The 25,617-nt window shown below is 37.5% G+C and overlaps 1 protein-coding gene across 3 annotated transcripts in view; it reads right to left on the bottom strand.

Annotated features, from left to right (window-relative positions):
* Window positions 1-25,617, bottom strand: part of HMCN1 (hemicentin 1) — a 455,102-nt gene that overhangs the window by 18,150 nt on the left and 411,335 nt on the right. For all 3 annotated transcript variants that reach the window (XM_015121897.3, XM_015121910.3, XM_028851450.2), the window contains 13 exons: window positions 21,724-21,894; window positions 21,363-21,533; window positions 20,499-20,669; window positions 20,158-20,328; window positions 14,582-14,731; window positions 14,155-14,292; window positions 13,038-13,159; window positions 11,971-12,208; window positions 7,073-7,135; window positions 5,939-6,058; window positions 5,321-5,455; window positions 976-1,089; window positions 301-426 (listed from right to left, as the gene is read on the bottom strand). In XM_015121897.3, the coding sequence (XP_014977383.3) occupies window positions 301-426; window positions 976-1,089; window positions 5,321-5,455; window positions 5,939-6,058; window positions 7,073-7,135; window positions 11,971-12,208; window positions 13,038-13,159; window positions 14,155-14,292; window positions 14,582-14,731; window positions 20,158-20,328; window positions 20,499-20,669; window positions 21,363-21,533; window positions 21,724-21,894 (1,890 nt within the window). The remainder of the gene's footprint in view (window positions 1-300; window positions 427-975; window positions 1,090-5,320; window positions 5,456-5,938; window positions 6,059-7,072; window positions 7,136-11,970; window positions 12,209-13,037; window positions 13,160-14,154; window positions 14,293-14,581; window positions 14,732-20,157; window positions 20,329-20,498; window positions 20,670-21,362; window positions 21,534-21,723; window positions 21,895-25,617) is intronic.

Genomic DNA, 25,617 nt, shown 5'->3' with positions numbered 1-25,617 from the left:
CATATTAGAAATTATGTGAGATAATATTAATGCTTGTGGATATTAAACCATGTAAACCAAATATTTAATTGATGGGAGATCAAAATGGTCGTAAGTTTTCATAGTGAGCTTCCATTTCCGGGTATAGCCATGACCCTGGGACCTGGAGCTCAATTATCCTAGAAGTTGGGAGTACTTATGGAAAAAGAAAGATTTCCTTGGTAGCTTAAATTTACTGTAATCACTAGTTTTAAAATGAATGCCTTACTTGACTTGTTGATGGCGAACTGATCTCAGTCATGGAAACAGCCAGACACTCACCAATACAGGTTCCATTTTCTGCCTTGGTCATTCCATTTGGACAAAGATCAATGCACTTATAGCCACCACGGGTGTTCTTACAGTGCTGATCTGGTCTGCATACATTCTGCCTACACTCGTTCACATCTTGATGAAAGAACAAAGGTAATGTAGATTAAGAAAATTATGTATTCAACTTTTCCAGGGAAATCATACTTTTGGAGTTTAGGGATATTATTTACATATATTCATTGCATAATCACTGTGTAAGGTTAAAGTGCTTAAATTCAACAATGTATGTAACACACTTTAAAATAGAATAAAAATCAAAAACAAAAACAAATACTGTTTTATAGAGCAGGTAGCCATACCATTTTCTCTTCTTAGAAAAATAAAATTTATATACACTGTTAATTTCATTTGTATACATATATATGTACATATATTTATATGTATAGGTATACTTTTGCAAAAAAATTAGAGGAAATGTCATGAAGAATGGGTATGTAATTAGAAAAAGAAACTCATAAAACATAGCATTTTTTGTCATTTTGGTTTTGCATGGATTGCATACATGCTGCATGCTTGATGTCCTAAATGGGAACCAGTACCAAGACACACTTTATGCATTTAGATCAGACATCATTAAGAAGTTGCAGAGGTGTCATTCCTTTAAATTCAAAGCCCTTTTCTTACCCATGCATTTTCTGCCTTTGAGCTGATACCCAGGTTCACATCCACAGTGGAAACTTCCTATGGCATTGAAACAGCGCTGGTGACAGGGGCTGGATTCTTGACATTCATTAATATCTGTTAAATAAAACAATACTTTCATTATATGCTATTAGGAAACCTGAGTTAATGTATCCCAAATATTTAACATTTTAATGATCTTGATCATTACCATGTTTAAGATCTCTAAAACCTATCCAATGTATTCACACTCATGTGATCTGCCAAATACTTGACAGAATTAATTGCTGGAGAGGATATCTCTCTTCAATACTCTTAAAAGTAGACAACTGCTAATGATACAGAACTGTCAATGAAACACTCTTCTACTTTAAGTATTTTGCCATATGGCTCTCATTCCTGTTTCTAGGAAGTTCCAGTCCTGGAATGTTACTGACAGACTGGGATGCTGAATACAGAGGAAAAAACTCCAACACTACTAAGGTCTTTTGCAATTGTCCTTTCTTCCCCTTTCTTGCTCCTTAACTTGGTGCAGGTCTTTATCACCCTGTGCCTGACTGCATTAACATCAGCATTTCTCTACATTTGCAGTCACTGCTACGTTGTACTTCCCAAACACCATCTGGGTCATAGTGTAACAAAAAGTCTGCAGGCATGAACTCCTCAAACTCTTGGGGAATTGCCTGTGGTTTGTACCTTCTTTCCTTTCCTTTCCTCCAGTCCCAGAGGAAGAAATCCCTCTTCTCTCACTGAAGAAAAGTCCCTCTATTTGAGCTTTTGAGCTCTGCAGCCCATCTTACCCTTCCTCACCAAGATGAGGACTGTGGTCCATCAATCATTCCCTCCTCCTGTGCATTTTTAAAGTCCTTCCAGTCTATCACTGATGGGCATTTGGGTTGGTTCTATGTCTTTACTATTGTGAATAGTGCTTCAGTAAACATACGTGTGCATGTGTCTTTATAGTAGAATGATTTATAATCCTTTGAGTATATATCCAGTAATGGGATTGGTGGGTCAAATGGTATTTCTGGTTCTAGTTCCTTGAGGAATCGCCACACTGTCTTCCACAATCATCGAACTAATTTACACTCCCACCAACAGTGTAAAAGCATTCCTATTTCTCTACCTCCTCTCCAGCATCTGTTGTTTCCTGACTTTTTAATGATTGCCATTCTAACTTACGTAAGATGGTCTCATTGTGGTTTTGATTTGCATTTCTCTAATGACCAGTGATGATGAGCTTTTACTCATATGGTTGTTGGCTGCATAAATGTCTTCTTTTGCGAAGTGTCTGTTCATATCCTTTGTGTACTTTTTGATGGGATTTTTTTTTTCTTGTAAATTTGTTTAAGTTTCTTGTAGGTTCTGGATATTAGCCCTTTGTCAGATCGATAGATTGCAAAAATTTTCTCACTCTGATAGTTTCTTTTGCTGTGCAGAAGCTCTTCAGTTTAATTAGATCCCATTTGTCAATTTTGACTTTTGTTGCCATTGCTTTCGGTGTTTTAGTCATGAAGTCTTTGCCCATGCCTATGTCCTGAATGCTATTGCCTAGGTTTTCTTCTAGGGTTTTTATGGTTTTAGGTCTTACGTTTAAGTCGTTAACCCATCCTGAGTTAATTTTTGTATAAGGTGTAAGGAAGGGGTCCAGTTTCAATTTTCTGCATATGGCTAGCCAGTTTTCTCACCATTTATTACATAGGGAATCCTTTCCCTATTGCTTGTGTCAGGTTTGTCAAAGATCAGATGGTTGTAGATATGTGGTGGTATTTCTGAGGCCTCTTTTCTGTTCCATTGGTCTATATATCTGTTTTGGCACCAGTACCATGCTGTTTTTGTTACTGTAGCTTTGTAGTATAGTTTGAAGTCAGGTAGCATGATGCCTCCAGTTTTTTTCTTTTTGCTTAGGATTGTCTTGGCTATACGGGCTCTTTTTTGGTTCCACATAAAATTTTAAGTAGTTTTTTCTAGTTCTGTGAAGAAAATCAGTGGTAGCTTGATGGGGATAGCACTGAATCTATAAATTACTTTGGGCAGTATGGCCATTTTCACGATATTGATTCTTCCTATCCATGAGCATGGAACGTTTGTGTCCTCTCTTATTTCCTTGAGCAGTGGTTTGCAGTTCTCCTTGAGAGGTCCTTCACATAAAATGTGGCACATATATACCATGGAATACTATGCAGCCATTAAAAGGGTAAGTTCATGTCCTTTGCAGGATTAAGCTGGAAACCATAATTCTCAGCAAACTAACACAGGAACAGAAAACCACACACTGTGTGTTCTCACTGCTAAGTGGGAGTTGAACAATGAGAATGCATGGACATAGGGAGGGAAGCATCACACACCAGGGCCTGTCGAGGGGTTGGGAGGGGGTTAGGGGAGGGACAGCCTTAGGAGAAATACCTAATGTAGGTGATGGGTTGATGGGTGCAGCAAACCACTATGGCATGTGCATACCTATGTAACAAACCTGCACATTCTGCACATATATCTCAAAACTTAAGTATAAGAAGGAAGTACTTTTTAAAAAATTATACTTTTTCTTTCCAATAAACCTGTAGATATAATCAAAATTTTCCTCTCATAAGTCCATACTCATCTCAAGCTCCTGCCACTTCTCTCTTGCTATATTCCAAACCCTTCAAAAGAAAAATCACCATAGTTGAGCTCTTCACTTCCTCACCTTACATTCTGGATTGCCAATGTCTCTTATTTTGTACTTGTTTTCTATTTGACATCTTTTAATTTAACCACTCAAAATCTACAATGTGTTAACTTACATAAACACAGATGTGATGATATACTTTTTTGTTTTGTTTTTGAGACAGAGTCTCTCTCTGTCACCCAGGCTGGAGTGCAATGGCACAATCTCGGCTCACTGCAACCTCTACCTCCCGGGTTCAAGTGATTCTCCTGCCTCAGCCTCCCAAATAGCTGGGATTACATTTGTGAACCACTGCACTCGGCTGTGATCACAAACTTTTAAAATATTTTTCTTAGTGCAGTTTTTTTTTTTCTTCTTCCTCTTTTGGTTGGGCTCCCTTCTCCCTTTTTACCCTTCTTACCCACCAAAGGCAAACAACATTAACAATCTAGTATGAATAATAATTTATTTCTACTGCAGCCACATAAATATCTCCACCGAAATATATAGATCCATTTCCTTTTTTTCTTTGGTTGTTTTTCCAGTTACATACTCTTTTCTGCAAAATTATACATACTTTCCTACATCTGGATTTTTCTCATGGATGCACAGTGGTTCATGGTGTATGTACCATGCTTCATTTATTCTGTTGATAAACATTCAGTTTTGGATCCACTGTCTTTTCCTTTATGAAAAATCCTGATAACAGCTTTATTTATATTTGCCAAAACTTGGAGGCAACTAAGATGTCCTTCACTAGGTAAACTGTTTTGTATCTAGATATTTATTATTGAGCAGTGAAAAGAAATGAACTATCAAGCCATGAAAAGGGGTGGAGGAACCTTAAATGTTACTAAGTGAAAGAAGGCAATCTGAAAAGGCTGCACAATTGTATGATTCCAACTATATGACATTCTGGAAAAGGCAAAACCACAAAGATAGTAACAAGATCGGTGTTTGTCAGAGGTTGGAGGAAACAGAAATGATTCAGTGAAGCACAGAGAATTTTGAGGACAGTGAAACTATTCTGTACGACACTATCATGGCAGATACATGTTGTTATAAATTTTTGCAAACCTATAGAATGTGCAATACCAAGAGAAGCTTAATATAAGCTAGCCTCTGAGTGATAATGATGTGTCAGTGTAGGTTTATTGACTGTAACAAATGTACCGCCCTGGTACATTTGATAGTGTGGGATGTTGATAGTGAGGAAGGCTGTGTGTGTGGAGGGAAGGGGTTATGTGGGAATCTATGTACTTTCTGCTCAATTTTGCTGTGAACCTAAAACTGTTCTTAAAAATAGCCTACTAAAAATATCCTTCAACAAACATTCTGGCAGTCTTATGCAATGGAATTTTATGAAATAGATTTTATTGGACTGTGCAGTATGATCTCAATCAAATGGTAACAGGCAAATGGTCATTCAAAACCACTGTGCCATACATATTTAAAATAGCTGTGGAATGTATCTGAATAAGAGCTCATGAAGAAGCTCAACTTATAAAACGTATAAAATGAAGTTCAGGTTTAAGTTCTCCAGAGAGACAGGAGTCCCACTTGCTGGATATCTCCTCACTCTCTCCCTTTTATGTGGTCCCTTCCTCTTGGAGTTTCTGAGACAGTTAACTTTCGAGGAGTCAAAAGGGGGGTCTAATTCTTACTGTCATGAACATAAAGAAAAGGCCTCCATTTTTATACCTTGACAACTCAGCCCATCAGAGGTTCTTCGAAAACCAGTTCCACAATGGACCACACAGCGATAGGATCCAATTGTATTGTCACAGTCTTGACCAGCGTGGCAGGTGTGCCTACCCAAAGCACACTCATCAATATCTGCAACAGAAGGAATCATTCAACTGAGGTGAACTGAAGAACACCAGCCCAAGAACCTGCTGTGAAATAGGGATATGAAAAGCCATGAAGGACACTTGAAACTAGAAAAGAACAAGAAGGACTGAAGTTTTTGGTTGAGTCACTTCAGGTGGGCTAAATAGCTGACAAACTCACAGCAGCACGGTGTGATTAGTATCTTCATAGACTGACTAATCAGACCACTTACAAATTAGGTGGCTTTTAAGAAGTTACTTCTCCTTTCTGAGATCTTGAGTGAGATGCTCCAGGCATTCCTGCCTTGAGAGTGCCCTACATGCAGGCAGTGCATGAGCAGTGTTCTTGTTTTTTCAGCCCAACCTTCTGTTTGTTGCCAAAGTGTGGGCAGAAGTAGTAGGAAAGAAGAGAATGGGTCTATCACACTTTTTCTAGGTCAAAGATTGCCTTGACCCATTGCTTAAATGTGTCTATTAGATTTGTGAATACCTTGACAAGTTCTTCCATCTGCAGCTATGGTGAGGCCTTTAGGGCAGGAGCAGTAGTAGGTCCCCATGGCATTGTGGCAGGTATGGGAACAGGGATTCCCTGCTGCACATTCATCCTCATCTGAAAGAAAAAAACAAGAAGGCCCAGATCAATATATAAAATCCCTACTTTCTGGGAGTTATGAAAGCCAGTAAAAATAATTGCTTATAGAGGCCAAGAAGTTGAATCAACTATAATAGAAAATACTTTAAGTGCCACAAAATGAATTCACTAAATAAAAATAATTTGAGGCATCTGAGTTATCCTTGATAGTGAATAGATGGTTAGATTACATCGTAAAACAACAATGATAATAGCTAAAATATATTTATCTACTGTGCTCTAAATGCCTTTTACCTGCTTTAACTGTTTCATCGCAGAATTTCTAGGAGATAAGTATTTTTATTACTGTCCTCATTTTGCAGGACAAAACTGAGGAACAAAGAAGTTACATAAATTGCTTAAGGTCATATAAGTCATTACTGGCAGGGCTGTCATTTGAACCTCGGTAGTCAAAAGACCACCTCTTTATCATAAGACTATATTACATTGCCTACTAATGAAAGAAAAGCGCTGTGTATGTAAATGTAAGCTCCTCAAGCCATTTACTTAGCAGTTAACTTATCTGTACATCTCTTGTGCTGGTACTTTGGTGGGATAAAATTGGTTTACATTAGTGATAAGTCCACAATCCTGCCTGTCCTCTGATTAATTCTAGGGTTCAGTGGCTTAATGTTGGATTGTGGCTCTCACACCCACAGCAATCAAGTCACCAGATGAAGTATAGTGTTTATTGTCTGTCTGCTCGCTCCACATCTATAGTTAGTCACTATCTCTGACACAGTTGGCTGTGGCCAAATTCAGAGAACATGGGCTTTGCAATTAACTTAAATTCAAATGTAGCTCTGCCACTTGATGCTGAGTGGTTTTTGGTAGTTTGACTTTTCTACATCTCTATTTCCTTAGCTGTCAAATGGGATGTTTACAGAACTGTTGTGATGATTAAATACCTAGGGAAAGGGCAATAGATATCCATTAAATGCTATCCAACATTGACATTTTCATTACAATAAAACCCTTTATCTCTGTACTTACCAGCACAAAAAGGTCCAACTGAGTCTAAGGTAAACCCGGAGGGGCACTGATTACTGCGATCTCCTACCACAGAGAGGAAAGCAAAGTTAACTGGCTTATTAGAATAGTTGCCCCTGGTTTCTTTCCATTAGCATCTTTCCTGGGAATATATGCCAAAGATGAAACACATAATGCAAAAATGCAATAGGTGAAAATAAGCAGGCATGGAAAACTTTGCCTGTTTCTCAACCAAGAAGTAAATGAATCCCAGTCCAGAGATTGTTGACAAGCTGCCACTGGAAACGGGTTTCTTGTGTAAGTTGTTCACATCAATAAAAAAATTATTCTGTGATAACTAAAAAGGGTCCAAGATAAATGTATATGCCAGGTATAACCACGGGCAAAGTCCTATTCTTCCAGCCATTACTAACCCTGTTTTACTCTAGAAAGAGAAATGCTGTTTTCAAGCAACTTAAAATAATTCGTGCCAGTGAAAAATAGAAACTCTGTGAAGAAGCTCCCTCCTTTTGTGGATCTCCTCCATTAGCATCATTGAGCATTTGGGTCAAAATCTCCCATGTGTGACCAAGTGTTTTCCTTTTCATCTAGTCAAAATAAGGGGAAACAGGCATACTGTGATAGAAAAGACTTAAGTTAGATGTCAGAAACAAAAAAGCGAACAAGAACAGATTAGTTAAGAAACCTCTTTTCCTGAAAGCATCCTAGTCTTCCTGCTCATGCAGTGGGTCGTACTAGGATAGATGGGACAGAAACATCTAGGGCACATTGCTTGCTAAGTGATCATTGCATGGTTACTGTGTGTGTATCACAATTTAGTTTCCACTTAGTCATTTGTTCATTCTTTAATCCAACCAGTTACGTTGTGTGGGACACAATTGCGGAAAAAACATATCATGTAAACATATTAATTTATTACCTGATAGTAGTTTTAGGTTTTTGGTTATAAATAGGGGAGATATCTTCTATTAGGTGGAATTCGGGAAGTTTTTTGGGAGATACTTTTGTTGTCATAATAAGACTATTAAAATTCAGTGAGTGGGACAGGTCCCGTGGCAGGTTTTATAAGAATGCAATGTGTAGTCTTGAAAGATGATGATCTGTCCCTTGCCTTGCAAGACTTTCATGAAAGTAAGAAATCTATAATTATCTAAGCTTTGAATGTGTCTGCCGTATATTACGCATTTTTCACGATTTAAATATATAGTGAATTTTCTAGGAATGCAGTTTTCATAAAAACTGATGGCTGATTGGACTGTTTCATATAGAACATTACTAAGAGTTGCTTAATGTTCCCCAAATAATCATACTAGGATTCAGTGTATGTTTGAGTATACAACTACTTCTTTCTGTCCAAAGATTTTCATATTAAAATATGTAATGTTATGAGTTATTTTCTTTTTGTTGATTTTCATATTATAAAGTGTGTTATTTTGAATTATGTTACAATTTTTATTTCAAGATAGTAAAAGGCAATAAAAATATTTGTTTATAATAATGTATGATAACAGTAGAAACCTTGAAAAGTATAAAATTCTGGTAGTCTTGTCAAATTGAACGAACTACTGCTGAGATTTTGATGTTTTTCCTTCCAGTCAATTTTGTGAATATATACTTAGAAATTAAATTTAGGATATACAGACTGATAATTGCCAAGCTTGACTAATCATAAAAATCATTTGAAAATCTTATTAAAAATATAGGTTCCCTTGGTCCCATTTCTACTAGAATTGCCAAGAAAGAGAACTGGGAATCTGTGTTTTTAATGGGTGTAAAGATTTTCTTATAATCACCCAGGGGTGGGCAACCCAGGTTTGGCTCATACAGTGCTTTTCAGTTATTATTGTCATGAACATTTCCCTTTGTTACTTGTTTACAGTGATGCTGTCAACACCTAGAACAATGTTTAGTACACAGTAGGCACTCAACAAATATTTGTTAAATGAATAAATGAGCTAAATATTTCCTATTTCAGTGATTTTAAGTTATTGTTATATAGCTGTGCCATAACTTACGTATTTGTTTCCTACTTTGAGGATATTTATTATTTTTCTATTATAAATAACACTGGATAAAACTTCCTAAGCATTCATCTTTGGCTATTTCTGTGATTTTCATAGGACAGACTCCCAAAATGAGATAACTGAAAAGATATGAATATTTGAAAGGCTATTGGAGACACACTGCCTTCCAGAAATGTTGAACCAATTTATCCCCCTGCCAGCAGTGTGTAAGGGTGTTCATTTCCCCATACCTCTGTAACACTAGGCAGTCATCACCCTTGTTATAGTCAGAAAATAACTTATTAATTTGCATTTCCTTGCTTACTAATGAGGGTAAACAGTTTCTTCACATTTGTCATTATTTACTCTTTTGTGAGTTTCCCTTATGCAGTTTTCTACTGAGGATATTTGCCTCTTTCTGATTTTGAAGTGCCTTTGTATGTATTAAGGTTAATCATGGTTGTCAATAACATGTGATGCAAATATTTTTTCTTGGTGCATATTTTACCTTCTCATTTCACTTTTTTTTCTTCCCATGAAGAAGTTTTAAAAAATGTATTTGTAGTTAAATTTATATATTCCTTTATAATTTCTGATACGCTCTGATTGGTTTGTAAAATATATACTTTATAATTAATTTTAAAAAGACATTAGATTTTAAAGATATAAAAATAGGAGATTGACTTTATTTGAGAGTTTTCCTGACCAGTACTTTCCAAAAGCAAGAGTGCAGACCAGATAGATTAGAATCATTTAGGGTCTGTGTTAAAAATACAAACTCCCAGACCCGACCGTGGACTTGCTAAACCAAAAATCTTTGTGGCCAGAAATCTGAACTTTCATCAGGCTCTCCGGAAGATTCTAATTTCACTGCAACCATACTTAGCTCTAGTATAGACCTAACACGATTTGCTAGTTAAATTACCAGGAATGCAAGCTTGCCCCCTAATGGTTGCTCAAAAACAAATTGCAAGTACACAATTCTTAAAATTGACAAGGACCATGACATATGTATCATATGTAATTCATAGAATCACAGTGTCCAAGGATAGTAAGGGGCCTTTAAAAGTCATACAGTGTGTTTCTTTATATTGTGGGACCCAGATCCCTCAACAAACCCACTTAAAGACACCACAAAGACCTTTAAGCAGTTTTGGGCTTGGGAAATGTACACGATTAGGTAGAAAGTGTACATGACTTTTCAGAAATCAATTCATGTAGTTCCAGATGGTAGAAATTCACTTATTTGTGCCCAGTTATCTTTTTTTTTTTTTTTTTAAATTAGATGGAGTACTGAAAAAAGTAGAAACAGAAGTTAGATTTTAAAAGCAGGTATTTGGGAGGCCGAGACGGGCGGATCACGAGGTCAGGAGATCGAGACCATCCTGGCTAACACGGTGAAACCCCGTCTCTACTAAAAATACAAAAAATTAGCCGGGCATGGTGGCAGGCACCTGTAGTCCCAGCTACTTGGGAGGCTGGAACAGGAGAATGGCGTGAACCCGGGAGGTGGAGCTTGCAGTGAGCCGAGATCGCGCCACTGCACTCCAGCCTGGGCGACGAGCGAAATTCCATCTCAAAAAAAAACCAAAAAAACCTGGCATAATTAGGGAAAGAAAATGTAACTCCTCATTCTGGTAGCTCATTTCTTTTGTTCAAGTGGCATGGCATGCATGGCAATAGTAAAAGTTACTGATGAAAGCAAGAGTAAACACTGAAAATAAATTTTTAGCATATCTGCTAAACATAAAATGGTGATGTTTAAAATTTACTTGGCTCTATTTTAGGAAACATGGCACACAGGAAAACACATTCACAAGGTCAATGTGAATCCTTTTAAGTAAACTCATGGGAGCCTAAAGTTCAACGTTAAATTGAACTTTTATGTTATGTTAAATAACAAACATTTAATGTCTAACATGACTACATACAAGAATCATCCCAGCATTAAAACCCCACAGAATATGGAATGTTAATTGCTGTGGTGGCTCTTTATGACTGAAAAGGGAATCTCAGGAGACGGACACATCAAAGAACCACATAGCACAGATGGACTGCTTAGATCAAGAGTTGCAGAACCATGCTTGGAAAATGAAAGCAGTTAAAAAATCATAACTTCCAGGAACAAGAAATGACAGCTGGAATCCTGATTATCGCCACATAGTTTTAAAAAGCTGCTTTTAAAATATAGAAATTATTTTTGACTAGTTTAAGACACACCTTTGTATTATGTTTCAGGAATTTAAAAAATTTCTTGACAAATATAAAATTCAAAACAATAACAAATGGATTTTATTATTTGAAGAAAAAGCATTTGGACACATGTTTTTCTTTTTTTGGAGATGGAGTTTTGCTCTTTGTTGTACAGGCTGGAGTGCAGTGGCGTGATCTCGGCTCACTGCAACCTCTGCCTCCTGGGTTCAAACAATTCTGCCTCAGCCTCCTGAGTAGCTGGCACCCGCCACCACGCCTGGCTAATTTTTTTTTTTTTTTTTTTTTTTAAGTAGAGATGGTAGTTTTACCATGTTGGCCAGGCTGGTCTGGATCTCCCGACCTCAGGTGATCCGCCCGCCTCTGCCTCCCAAAATGCTGGGATTACAGGAGTGAGCCACTGCACCCCACCATATTATGTTTTTAACCCTCTCTGCACGTATGGAATAGAACAACAGCAACCCCACTGTGTAGTGTGAAGAAGTATATTAGTAAAATAAATGTACTAGAACTCCAATTGGGTTGGCTTTTCCATAGGGCTTTACTTAACAAAAAAGCATAGACAACACACATGAAAAACCTGATATCATCATGTTAGATGTAAGCCTCAATGTCCTTATTTTGAATTTTTTTTAACCATTTAGACTGGATGGCATAAAGATACGGATTTTCTTTTAATCAAATTACCTTTGGATATTGAAGCATGAATTTTAAAACCCAGTGTCTCTTCTAACTGGTTATAGTCAGATTCGACAGAGGATGCATGAAGTGTTTCAACCAAGAAAGGCATTCTTCCCCGTGCCTGATCATAGAAAATGGTGTGGTTCCATGTGTATGGGATGCTGATGCCATCAATGGTGAACAGCCGCGTTGAGTAGGCGTACAGCTGCCCAGGACCTGTTTGAATGTAGTCCTCTGTGTAATCCTAAGGAGAACAATGTGGATTTGAAGATCAATATGGCTCATACTAATTTTTTGTCCCCTTAAGGGGACTATGAAATGCAGAATGAGGGGGGAAAAAGGATTAGGAGCTAAAAAATGCACATCATGATGATGGTAAACATTTAATATGTGTTAACTCTTTTAATCCTATCAACAATTCTATAAGGTAGCTTTAAATAGCCATAGTTTGCAGACTAGAAAAGTAAGTTTGTAGAAATTAAGCAACTTTCTTATGACATTGCTAGAAAGTGGTGGAATGAGGATCTGAATGTGGATCTGCTTGGCATCAAACCCTATGTTCTTTTATTTATTGCCTCCTTCATGAGAAAAATTGTATAGTAATTGTACAGTAGTGTTCAGGAAATAACATAAGGTTTGAACTCTTTAATTATAACATAGTTGTTTCATAATTTTGCTGTCATAAATTTCAGTTTAATAAGAGACTCAAAGATAAACAGATGTGAAAGGGTGATTGTTAGCCTTTAATTTCTTAAATATTTCGTGGATGATACACAAAAACATTTATGCAAGAATTACTATCATCTTTGTTTAAAGAAAATTAAACAAATGCGTTACATCAAATATTTGATCTTGGTCCTGATAGGGAGGGGGGTAAAACCATTAAGAGAGTTTGTAAAAACTTGTCCCTGAAGATTCTTAAACAAAGATCAGATAGTTACTTAAAGGCTTAGTAGTTTGGACATTTTCCCCCCACAAAGTGGACAAGTTATCTGTGCTCCTTCTATGGACCTTTCACTCATACTCATCATTACTTTAATAAGCAGCAAAGACAAGTTATCCTGGCATTTTACCTTTACAGTGACTTCAGCAGGTGACTGAAGCTGTAGGACATAGCCACTCACAACGATATCTAGCAGCAAAGCACCATCGGAATCCAAGCCCCGGGCAATATGAGTCATCCGCAAGATTTCTCCTGGGAATTACAAGATATTCATTTTGACAGCAAAACAAACAAACAAACAAACAAAAAAGGTTTCTGGAAGCACAGAGCAGATTTACCTTACATACTAGTTCAGCTATGCTATTTGAGTTCCAACTTGAATAAGTATAGGTGATGAGAACTGAATTAGCACTCAGCCTCCCAATTCAAGAGTTAGGTTTATTGAATTCAGTTTCTTTTAACATTTCATGTAGCAAAAATGTGGCATATGGTTATACAAATTTCATACTTTAAATTCACAGGCAATAACAAAGCAGCCTCATAAAAACGAATTGTCTGTGACTGGCAAAAACCACTAGTCTGGCCACAGTGCTTTGTTCTTTCTGATGCTTCTAAAAGTAACAAAGGACATCTTAGTAAGTGGATGCCCATGAAAAGATCCAATTGTCTTCTCCGCTGATTAAATGTTGGTTAAAGATAAGCCCCTCTTCCTTAAAGGTCGCTGCTATTGAGGCTGACCAACTGTGAAGAGGCTTGAAATGGAGCTCTCTAAACATCTGTATGTACATGGAAAGGGTCATGAATAGCTAACCCATACTCCTTAAGACTAGGGATAAGTGAAAAGCCTTTAGGTTTGTTTGTTTTGTTTCTATCTTTTTCATAAAGAATTGCTAATTGGATCTTGGTTTAAAGACAAAGGTCTTTAATTAATAACAGTAACTCATTTTCCTTCTTTGGTCTTTAAAATCCTCTCTAAGGATTTAAAGATAAAATATTTTTAAAAAGAGAAGAAAGGAGAGGAGAAAAACTTTTAGGGTATACAAATGACTGCTTGAGAACACATGGCCTCTTACGATCTTATGTTAGTACAAGTTTATAGCAAAATATGAAATTTCTTTTATATCACTTATGAATAAGATTGCATCCAAAAGTTTCAAATTATTCTCTGTGAACATGTATTTTTCTTAACCACCAATCTTTATGGTACTTTTTATAGTAATAGAATATTAAATTCAGCTGACACTAACCAGTTGCAAATTCCACTTGAGTTTCTCTTTTGAAGACTGCATTGGTGAGGGTAAAGCCATTGACTGCTTCTCCTATTTCCTTTGCTGTTGCCCAATAAATGGGATTTAGAATAGAAACTATCTTTCTCATTGCTGAACCTAAAGAAAAAAAGGATAAATAAGGTGATAGCAAAATTTTACAGTCTATTTTATTGTCTTCATAGCACATTATTCACAAGGATGAATTCTAAATAATGTTGAATACCAGAAACAAATAACACTACCTCATGTATCTTTAAAAGCTTACCATTGGAATAGAGCTAAGGATTATTATACTTATGACTTAGTAGTATCTTTCTATAGAACTTTAAATGGAAGTAATAATAAAGAATAATATATAAGTTTTTAAAAAGACGCTTATGAACAACTTCTATAAGCAAAGACTTACCAAGACTACGAGGTACATTGGTAATTTTGGCACGTATTATTCTGGTATCAGAGTTAGGGCTATCAGTTATTGTGGCATTAAGGAAAGCAATTCCAAATTCAACATCATTAATATTTCCAATAACACTTCCTCTGGCTCGCTGGGGCCCACCTATTGGGGGAAAAAAAAACATTCCTGGATAAGGATGCAATTTCATCAACATTACGTGGGAGAAAAGAAGGCCAGTATTCAGAGATGCTACAAATCTTTTCTCAAACATCAAAAAGATCATACGACATCTGAATTTAATAGTGAAATAAATAAACTTTTAAAACATTCGACTTTCACGTAACACCCATCATCCCCCATAAATCTAGGATCCTTCTAATCTATGCACATCATAGTGTTATTAATATTTCATAAGCCAAAGAATACAATCAGTGTCCAGTTCCCAAACTAAAAATGAAGAATGTGTTGGTGGTGGTGATGAAACGACAATGAGAGTTTATGAGCATGTTATTGCATGATGGTAAACATTTAATATGTGTTAACTCTTTTAATCCTATCAACAATTCTATAAGGTAGCTTTAAACAGCCATAGTTTGCAGACTAGAAAAATAAGTTTGTAGGAATTAAGCAACTTTCTCATCATTACATTGCTAGAAAGTGGTGGAATGTGGATCTGCTTGGCATCAAACCCTGTGTTCTTTTATTTATTGCCTCCTTCATGAGAACATCCAGGAAAAGGAGAGACTTCATCAACAAAACAGCTTCTAGGCCACTGCCAATGTAAACGTGGATTATCTAAGGACATTGTTCAGTCTTGGGTTTTAGAGTGAGGGTTTATCAAGTTCTTCATATTACAATATATTGAAAGATGCTTAACTTGAGAGAGATTGTGCTTTTGCCAGTGCTATAAAATTCATACCAAGGTAATCTGGTTGCAAAACAATTATTTTTAAAAAAGGGCCTCAACATTAATTTCATTACTTCTTTCTATTGTTCAACAAAATTATTGGTGACTAGTACAGAATAGGCGGTTAATGAATGTTTCTCAAAATGAATTTCATGCTTTGACAAGAGAGGGCAACATACTGGGGAGTAGCTGATAGTCAAATTCATAAATATTCATTATCTGATGTCTTTTAATTAAATACATTTTTAAAGCAATTACTAGGAATTTCAGATACTATTATCATGTACAAGCATATTTAGTTTTATCATACTTTGCTTTGTTGCTCTTTGCAGACACCGTGTATTTTTACAAATTGAAGGTCTGTGGCAACCCTGTGATGAGAAAGTCGTGCCATTTTTGCAACAGCCTTTGCTCACTTTGTGTTCCTGTGTCACATTTTGGTAATGTTGCAATATTTCAAATTATTATTATCTCTTAGGGTGTCCTGTGATCAGTGATCTTGAATGTTGTTATTGTTGTTTTGGGGTTTCATGAACTGTGCCCATATGAGACGGTGAACTTAATCAATGTTTTGTGTGTTCTGACTGCTCCATCGACTACCAGTTATTCCCCTGACTCTCTTCCTCTCCACAAGCCTCCTTATTCTCTGAGACACAATATTGAAACTAGGCCAATTATTCACCCTACAATGGTCTCTAAGTGTTCAAGTGAAAGAAAGAGTCTCATGTCTCTCACTTTAAATCAAAAGTTGGAAATGGTTAAGCTTAGTAAGGCAGGCATGTAGAAAATTGATGTAGGTCAAAAGCTAGGCCTCTGGCACCAAAGAGTTAGCCAAGTTGTGAATGCAAAGGAAGAAGTCTTGAAGAAAATTAAAAGTGCTACTCCAGTGAACACACAAATAAGAAAGTGAAACAACCTTATTTTTTATATGGAGGAAGTCTGAGTGGTTTGGATAAAAGATCAGACCAGTCACAATGTTCCCTTACGCCAAAGCCCAATCCAGAGTAAGGCCCTAACTCTCTTTAGTTCATGAAGCTTGAGGTAGATGAGGAAGCTGCGGAAGACAAGAGGCTTAAGGACAGAAGCCATTTAAGTAACATAAAAGTGCAAGGTAGAACAGCACAAGCTGATGTAGAAACTGGAGCAAATTATTCAGAGGTAGCTAGGTCATTAATAAAGATGGCTACACTAAACTACAGATTTTCAATTTAGAAAAAACAGCCTTCTCTTGGAAGAAGATGCCGGTTAGGAAGAGGTGAAATTGGTGCCTAGCTTCAAAGCTCCAAAGAACAAGCTGACTGTCTTGTTAAGGGCTTATGCAATTGGTGACTTTAAGTTGAGGTCAATCAATGCTCATTGTGAAAATCCTAGGGCCCATAAGAATTGTACTAAATCTACTCTGCCTCTGTGCTATAAATGAAACAAAGCCTGGAGGACAGCACCTCTGTTTATAGCATGGTTTACTGAATATTTTAAGCCCACTTTTGAGACCTAACGCTCAGGAAAAAAAGATTCCTTTCAAAGTATTACTGGCCACTGACGATGTGAATATTCACTGCAGAGGTCTAATGGAGATGTACAAGGAGAGAAATATTGCTTTCATGCGTAATACAGCATCTATTCTGCAGCCATGGATCAAGGAGTAATGTTGACTTCCAGGACTTATTATTTAAGAAATACATTTTATAGGCCAGATGCTGGTAGCTCCCGCCTGTAATCCCAGCACTTTGGGAGGCTGAGGCTGGTGTATCACTTGAGGAAAGGAATTCGAGACCATCCTGGCCAACATGGTGAAACCCTGTCTCTACTAAAAAAATAGAAAACATTAGCTCTGCATGGTGGTGGGCACTTGTAATCACTTGGAGGCTGAGATGAGAAACGCTTGAACCCAGGAGCCAGAGGTTGCAGTGAGCTGAGATTATGCTACTGCATTCGAGCCTGGGCAACAGAATGAGACTCTGTCTCAAACAACAACAACAACAAACAAACATTTTTCTAAGGCTACAGCTACCATAGTGATTCCTTTGCTGGATCTGGGCTAAGTAAATTGAAAACCTTCTGGAAAGAATTCATCATTCTAGATGCCATTAACAGGATATTGGAAGTTGATTCCACCCATCGTAGATGACTTTGAAGGTTCAAGACTTCAGTGGAGGAAGTAACTACAGAAGTGGTTAAAAGAGCAAGAGAATTAGAAGTATATCCTAAAGATGGGACTGACTTGCTACAATCTTATGAAAAAACTTGAATGAATGGAGGAGTTCCTTCTTACAGATGAACAAAGAAAATGGTTGTTTGATATGGAATCTACCCCTGATGAAGATGCTGTGAACATTGTTAAAATGACAACAAAGGATTTAAAATATTACATAAACTTAGTTGATAAAGCAGTGGCAGGATTTGAGAGGACTGACTCAAACTTTGAAAGTTTTACTGAGGGTAAAGTGCTGTTAAACAGCATTGTCTGCTACAGAGAAATCAATCATTAAATCAATTGATGTGGCAAATGCCATTCTTGTCTGTCTTTAAGAAATTGCTAGAGTCACCCTAACCTTCAGCACCCACCACCCTGATCAGTCAGCAGCCATCAACCTCAAGGCAAGACCCTCTGTCAGCAAAAAGATTGTCTTGCTGAAGGCTCAGACCATCCTGGCCAACATGGTGAAACCCTGTCTCTACTAAAAAAAATACAAAAAAATTAGCTGGGCATGGTGGTGGGCACTTGGAGGCTGAGATGAGAATCGCTTGAACCCAGGAGCCAGAGGTTGCAGTGAGCTGAGATCACGCTACTGCATTCGAGCCTGGGCAATAAAGTATTTTAAAATTAAGGTATGTGCATTGTTTTTTAGACATGATGCTATTGAATACTTAATAGTACTACAGAATAGTGCAAACATAACACTTATATGCGCTGGGAAACCAAAACATTGGTGTGACTTGCTCTATTGCAATATTCACTTCCCTGTGGTGGTCTAAAACTGAATCAGCAATATCTCTGAGGTATGCTTGTATTATATATTGGAGAGAAATACAATTGTATTCAGCCTCAGAAAAATCAGTAAGTACAGTACTTTACATTTTAATTTACACTACTTTTATTATTAATACTGAGAAAACATCTTTTTGTGTTGATTCAGCCTTCCTGGTCTGTGCTACATTCATTTGTTTGTCACAAATTAAAGAAAAAAATGGTGAGAAAAAAAAAAGACATGAAGCCTGCATTCATAGAGCTTATGTCTGAATTGGGGAGAAAAACAATCTAAATCCCACAAACAAAAGTAAGGTTGAAATGCATTGCTATCTACTATTTAGGGAAGTTTGAGAAGGAAGTAAAAATAAAGAAGAAACCTAAAGAAAGTTTTAAGTCTTAACTAAGCCAGGGAGGGCAGAAGGGCTTTCTGGGTAAGGAAGGAATGTGTGCCACTCTTTTGTGGGTAGTGGCTTGCCACATCTGAGAGGGCAAAAGCAGCAGAAAGTGTAGAGAGTAATGGAAACCATGCTGCAAGATGATGCAGGAACGTAGAGAGCCAGTCAGGGCCAGTAGGCCATTCTGGTTCTCATCCTTAGTCCTAAGCAGGGAGAAAGGGGAGTATTAGGACCACTAATTTACTTAGCTCTCCAGGTCATTGCTGACATTTTGACCCTGGTTCTGTAGTCTCATAGAGGGACTTGAGTCGCAGTGCTCAAAAGACTCCTAGTTCTGAATACCTGGCTGAGATCCCTGAAATCCTCTGACAGACTCTGCAGCACAAACTGTCAACCTATTTGGAATTCCTGATGCCACTGGGGCCCTGCTACTAACAAAAGCTGAGCTACAAAGTACATCAACTGAAGCTGACACCACGCCTCAGTTGGAGCCTCAAAGTCCTTGTTAATTAGTCAATATGTTGAACAGTTGTTGATGGTAGTAGACCCATCAACTTCCTTTAGCTTGTCTAGATCCTATACATTATTAAATGTAAATCTCTCTCACTCTGTCAAATGATCTTGATTTTTCAGGAACTTTTTATTTCTAAGAAAACCTTAAAGCTTTGGAAAGTCTAATTGATATCTTGACACTTCAACAATATAAAACTGTTATTGTTGGTCTTCTTATAACCTTTAGAAGCCTGCCTGCTGAGACAAGGTATTGAGTATTAGCTACCATTTCTTGGAATCCCAGCAAACTCTAAGGCCCATGAGTTGTAGACTTCTGAATTTTTACATCAGTTGCTAGATGCGATGCATGACTCAGGCTGAACTTCATACTTGAACTCCCCTTATTCTTTCTCCTAGGACTGAACTGATTCTTACTTTACTTCTCACACACTCATGTCCTTCAATTTCCCATCCACAGATGAACAGCCTCCAATTGTGGCTTTCTTTAGATATTTAGCCACTGCCCCACCTTACCTTTAGTCTGGAATCTCAGCCCATTTTTCCCCACTCTGTCTCTCACTTTTTCCTGTCAAGGCCAGGACTATATCCTTTTACCAGGAAGCCTGGAAAGGCAAAAGCAGAGGCTAGAACCCAGCCTTGAGTTCATACAGAACTGTACCAATTAAGAGCAAGAAAGCACTTTTTTTTTTTTTTTTTCTAATTCCTCCTCTCAGGGTTGGCAGTGTTTTGTAATTTGTGGCACCTTTCTCTAATGTGCACAAAGGCTCTAAATGTGCTACCAAAGTCCAATTTAGTTGCTTACCTGGACATGCTTGTACATTGCACCTGGTCACCTGAGTAGTGTCTCCGGGACAGGGACGGCCACCTTTAGCTGGCACAGGGTGGTCACACAGCCGCTTCCGAGTCTTCTCACCTCCTCCACAGGAGGCAGAGCACTGGCTCCAACTATGCCAGCTTCCCCAGCTTCCATCCACTGTGAACAAGAATGGAATGGTCACTGTTAACAAATTGGCTTCAAAATCTACACTTGGGGTGCTCCTGCCTATACAACTTTAATTTTAAAGTCTGAAGCAATAGGGCTGCTACAGTGAGCACTAAATTAAATGCTTTACTTATTCAACTGCCAGAAATCAAGAGACTCACCAGGACACATGTCAGTGTTGCACCTCTGGATCTGGGAGTCTGGTCCCCCACAAGTTCTTCCCCCATTGGAGGGACGAGGGTTGTCACATGTGCGGTACCGCCGCATCTGCCCTCCATTACACGTCCGGCTGCATGTTCCCCAGCCACTCCAAGGACTCCAGTTACCATGGGCTACAAGACATAATAATCTGAGATGAAAACAGAGCCCCTAAAATGAGAAGTGGTCAACAATGACATTCATCTAAAAAGTATTAAAAAAGTCTCTTCTCAGCACCTGAAACAAAACATAAAAGTCTATAAATAGGCAACTTCCCAAGGAAGACAGTTTAATTCAGTTTTGGCTAGAAACTGAGTATACATTCCTGTATTTGTGTGATTCCATTTAACATATTTACTGAGTCTTAAAATATTGCAGGAGCTGGAGGGTATAAATGAGACAGGGTCTCTGCTTTTGATGAGCCAAGGCTGTAAAATTCAGGATACAATGTAACTCGGATTTCCAGATATCAAATTGCTGCAGGGGTCTAAAAATCTAGCTTGGTGACTGAATTAAGGCAGAGAGCTGCCTGCTTGCCTTCATAAAAGACTCGTAAGCATCATGAAGAGTTAGCCTGCAGGGGTGCTCTCATTCTTATACTCTGGGGCTACTCCTATACAGAGCAAGTGAAATAGGACACAGCTCCTGTCCCTATGAATCGAAGACATCTATGGTATTACACAGACACGACAGCAACCTTACAACATTCTGACATCCCAAACCAAAGGTTGAAGAACTAAGTAACAGAATATTACAACTTTAAGGAATTCAGGTCATAATGAAACTTTACAAAAGTATAATGTTGACTCACTATTTCCAACACTCACTTGGGCAAGGGTCACTATTGCAAAAATCACTCTGGACATCACTCCCTTCACATTTCCTTCCTCCATACTGGGGCACAGGGTCGGAGCAGTCCCTTGTTCTCTGTCTGGCGCCGCCTCCACACGACACAGAACAGGCACTCCAACTGGCCCAAGTCGCCCACTTGCCATCAACTGGAATAAGGGAAAAATGTACATGCTTTCTTACTACCTAGAAACCATCATGTTACACTCTGGGCATTGTTAGTTTGAGAGATGTACTTGTGGGCACAGTTAGAATGGGATAGATTCTTGTCGACATACTACCTTGATAAGATAGGTAGATGTTAATTTGTTAAAGATATAAACAGTATATTTCTCTTACTTGGACAATGTCTTTCATTGCACACTTGCATCTGCGTTTCTGCTCCATCACAGTAGGACCCACCCAGTGCTGGCGGTGGGTTATTACAAAGTCTTGCTCTTGTCTGAGCACCTTTCCCACAACTTCCACTGCATGTTCCCCAAGGCTGCCAAGTGCTCCATGCTCCATGAACTACAAATGCCCCAAAAGACAGTTTCAAGTCACAGAACCATGCTTGTTTAAAACCAAAATTATATAAATAAATAAACTCAGTAATGAGCTAATTAGCCCACAATCTAAGAGAATTGAAACTGAACCAAACAAAACAAATGATGATCTTTCTCCTTCTGGTTAGATTTTCAGAGGAATTTGTGTCTACAGGGAAATTCAGAAGGCTTACCTGATGCCAAAAATAAATGCTTAAAATCACCCAAAGGAGCTATTTTATTACAATTAAATTTACTCAAACTACCATATATAAATACAGTCTGAGTGTTTAAGCCCTAGCTAAGTATTTGTCTGTGCTGTTTGCTCTGGAGAAAGTAGAAAGAATTGGGAGCTTGGGAACAAGGCTGTATAACACATTGAGATGTGGTTATGGATAATACAAATATTTCCACAAAGATAATTTGGACCCTAGACAGTGAGACCACATCCTTAAGCCTGATTCAGCTTCGTATCTACATATGTACTTGGATTTTTCAACAACATGATGATTTGCACAGCTGTAATTCTTTGGAAAACTTTCTCCATTACATGTGTTCATGAATTAAAGTTCTGAATAACATACTAACCTGCTTCCTAAACAACATAAAAAGCTGACCAGTAGTTTCCAAGGAGTGATATTAGGGCCTTCCTTTTGGTAACTAACACATTACACCATTGGACCACAGAGTGAAACAATCTTATGTTTTACCAGGTACATGGGCTGAGATTCAACATTATGGCTTTCCTTATATACAAGTGAATACCAAGTCATATTTTTGTTTTCAGGGAACTTGCTAGATATGGAGCTCATAAAGTATGTCTTGTGATCACCTGGTTTAACTAAAATATGAGCAAAAATAAGAGCCTCAAAGAATGAGTGTAAATATTCTCCAGAACAAGTTGAAAACCACATAATGAAACTCATTTGTCTGCTTTTGTTAGAAAAATATTTTAAAATGCATGTTACAGTTTCTTATAATTAACGGGTTTCTTACTGAGTTGACTAATTATCCTTGTGCTTTGTAGACAAAAACATAGTCACACAAATCTATTTTAGCCAAGAAGAATTTGCACTAAAAAGTATTTGGCTAAACCTCAGAGGAAAGAAGAAAGCCTTTAAATATATGGCAGATATTCAAAACTACTTCTGTATTAATTCAGGCTGTGGATGCTCATAGCCCTCAAATATAGACTATATGATTTCAAAAATTCTGAGGTTCCAACTATTTTAATACATTTTATTTTCAAGACTGTTGGTTAACAAAAGTCCCAACTGCTTATACTATAATGCCATTTAATATAGATGCATTTTTAACTGGAGGATTAACAATTGGGTAACATTTATTCATTTCTGTGTTATTTCTATGACATATAATTATAGGTTTTCAGCTAAAGACTTTATTTTTATTTTTTAACCAATATGGAAAATCCTAACTAGAATTGGACTTCATGACACAAAATGTTGTAGAGTTCAAGTGTTTCTTTTATAAGAATGGAATGACAGCAAGAAAAAAGGAAGAATGATAACATAAACTGGAGAAGGCATAAAACATCATGCTATCTAGATGACGCAAAAAAAACAAGAACTAAAAACACAACTACCATTTGACCCTGCAATCCCACTATTGGGCATATGCCCAAAGCAATATAAATTGTTCTACCATAAAGACACATGCACGTGTGTGTTCATTAAGCACTATTTACAACAGTAAAGACAGAAGCAACCAAAACAGCAAACAACAGTAGACTGGATAAAGAAAATGTGGTATATATACACCATGGAATACTATGCAGCCATAAAAAAGAATGAGATCACATCCTTTGCAGGAACAGGGATGGAACTAGAGGTCAGTATCCTCAGCAAAGTAACTCAGGAACAGAAAACCAAATACCACATGTTCTCACTTATAAATGGGAGCTAAATAATGAGAACACATGGCAGAAAGAGGGGAACAACAAACACTGGGGCCTACTTGAGGGAGGAGGGCGGAAGGAGGAAGAGGTTTAGAAAAATAAACTGTTGGATACTATGCTTAGTACCCAGGTAGTGACAAAATAATCTGTACATCAAATCCTTGAGTCATAAGTTTACCTATATAACAAACCTGAACATGTACCTCTGAAACTAAAATGAAAGTTAAAATATTAAAAAAAAACAAAAACAAAAAACTACAGAGGGATTAGTAGGTAAGAAACATGCAAAATCTTATAACTGAATTTGTTATACTATGTTGCAGTTTTAATTATGGAAGGGTAGAGGAGCACAATGCTAGGGGCGGGGTCTCCAGGCAGACACTCTGGGCCTGAATAACTATTCTGCCCTTAGAGGCCATGCAATCCTGACAAGTGACTTGGCTTCTGTGTGCCTAGTTTCAACATCTGCAATATGCAAATAATAAAAGATAATTTATTAGAGTTGAGGTGAGCAATGAATTTGTAGAAGAAAAGTGCTTGGAACAGTACAGGACACATAGTAAATCCTACATAAAAGTGTAAGCTAGGAGGTATGATGAGCTTTGCTCAAAGTTCTCAACAATTTTCAGACAGACACTTGAAAAAATGCTCATTCTTTAATCTGTAGCTATATATGTATTTTAATGACAATGATTCTCAAATGTCAGGATAGGCCATCCCCAAATATATCAATCTTTAAAAAAGATTTGCAGTTTAAAAACACTCTTCTAACTGGGGCAGGGAAAGTACAAAATAAGTTTGAAGTAACTATTTGTACCAGAAAGTAAGAAAATATTTAAAGAATCATGAGGACATCCCAAGAGAACACTGAAGCCAGCCGGGACAGGCCTTCCTCCACTAACCTATTCTAGGATAATGTGAACATCACGATAAATAATGACAGTGTATGATAAACCAGGGGTGCTCAATCCCATGGGCCATGGATCACTTGGCAAGTGAGCCAAGCTTCACAGCTGTATTTACAGCTATCACCCACTGCTAACATTACCATGAACTCCGTCTCCTGTCAGATCAGCAGTGGCATTAGTGTCTCATAGGAGCATGAAACCTATTGTGAACTGCGCATGTGAGGGATCTATGTTGTGTGCTCCTTATGAGAATCTAATGCCTGATAATCTATCACTGTCCCCCATCAACCCCGGAAAGGACCTTCTAGTTGCAGTAAAACAAGCTCAGGGCTTCCACTGATTCTACATTATGGTGAGTTGTATAATTATTTCATTGTATATAAAATCCACAATAAATATAATGTGCTTGAATCATCCTGAAGCCATCCCCCCAACCCTCGATCTGTAGAAAAATTGTCTTCCACAAAACCAGTCCCTGGTGCCAAAAAGGTTGGGTTCCACTGTGATAACCCATTGAATAATACCTGAGTCCTTATTGCTATAAATCATAAAGTAAAAAAAATGAGAAAGTGCTTGACAGAGGTCAATAACAGATATGGAAGATAATGATGGAGTTAGAAAATAGCTGTTTTGCAAAAATCACAGTAATAACTGATTCAAGTAGAAATCAGAAATGTATGCTAAAACTAGTGGGTGAAAGGTTGATAAGATGTTTATATAGTTTCCAAGTTTCCCTACAAAATACTTAGAAGTAAAAATAGTAACTATGCAATGACAGACACCACCTTAAACAAGTAAAGAAAGGTAAAACCACCAGTATGGGACAAACTGACATTATGTACCTTCTGAAATGATGCACTGAGAAGGACACAAAATCATTTCTGTG

Source organism: Macaca mulatta, chromosome 1, assembly GCF_049350105.2.
Source record: "Macaca mulatta isolate MMU2019108-1 chromosome 1, T2T-MMU8v2.0, whole genome shotgun sequence".
Taxonomy (NCBI): domain Eukaryota; kingdom Metazoa; phylum Chordata; class Mammalia; order Primates; family Cercopithecidae; genus Macaca; species Macaca mulatta.
The sequence above is the reverse complement of the archived record's forward strand: the minus strand, read 5'-3'. Positions and strand labels throughout refer to the sequence as shown.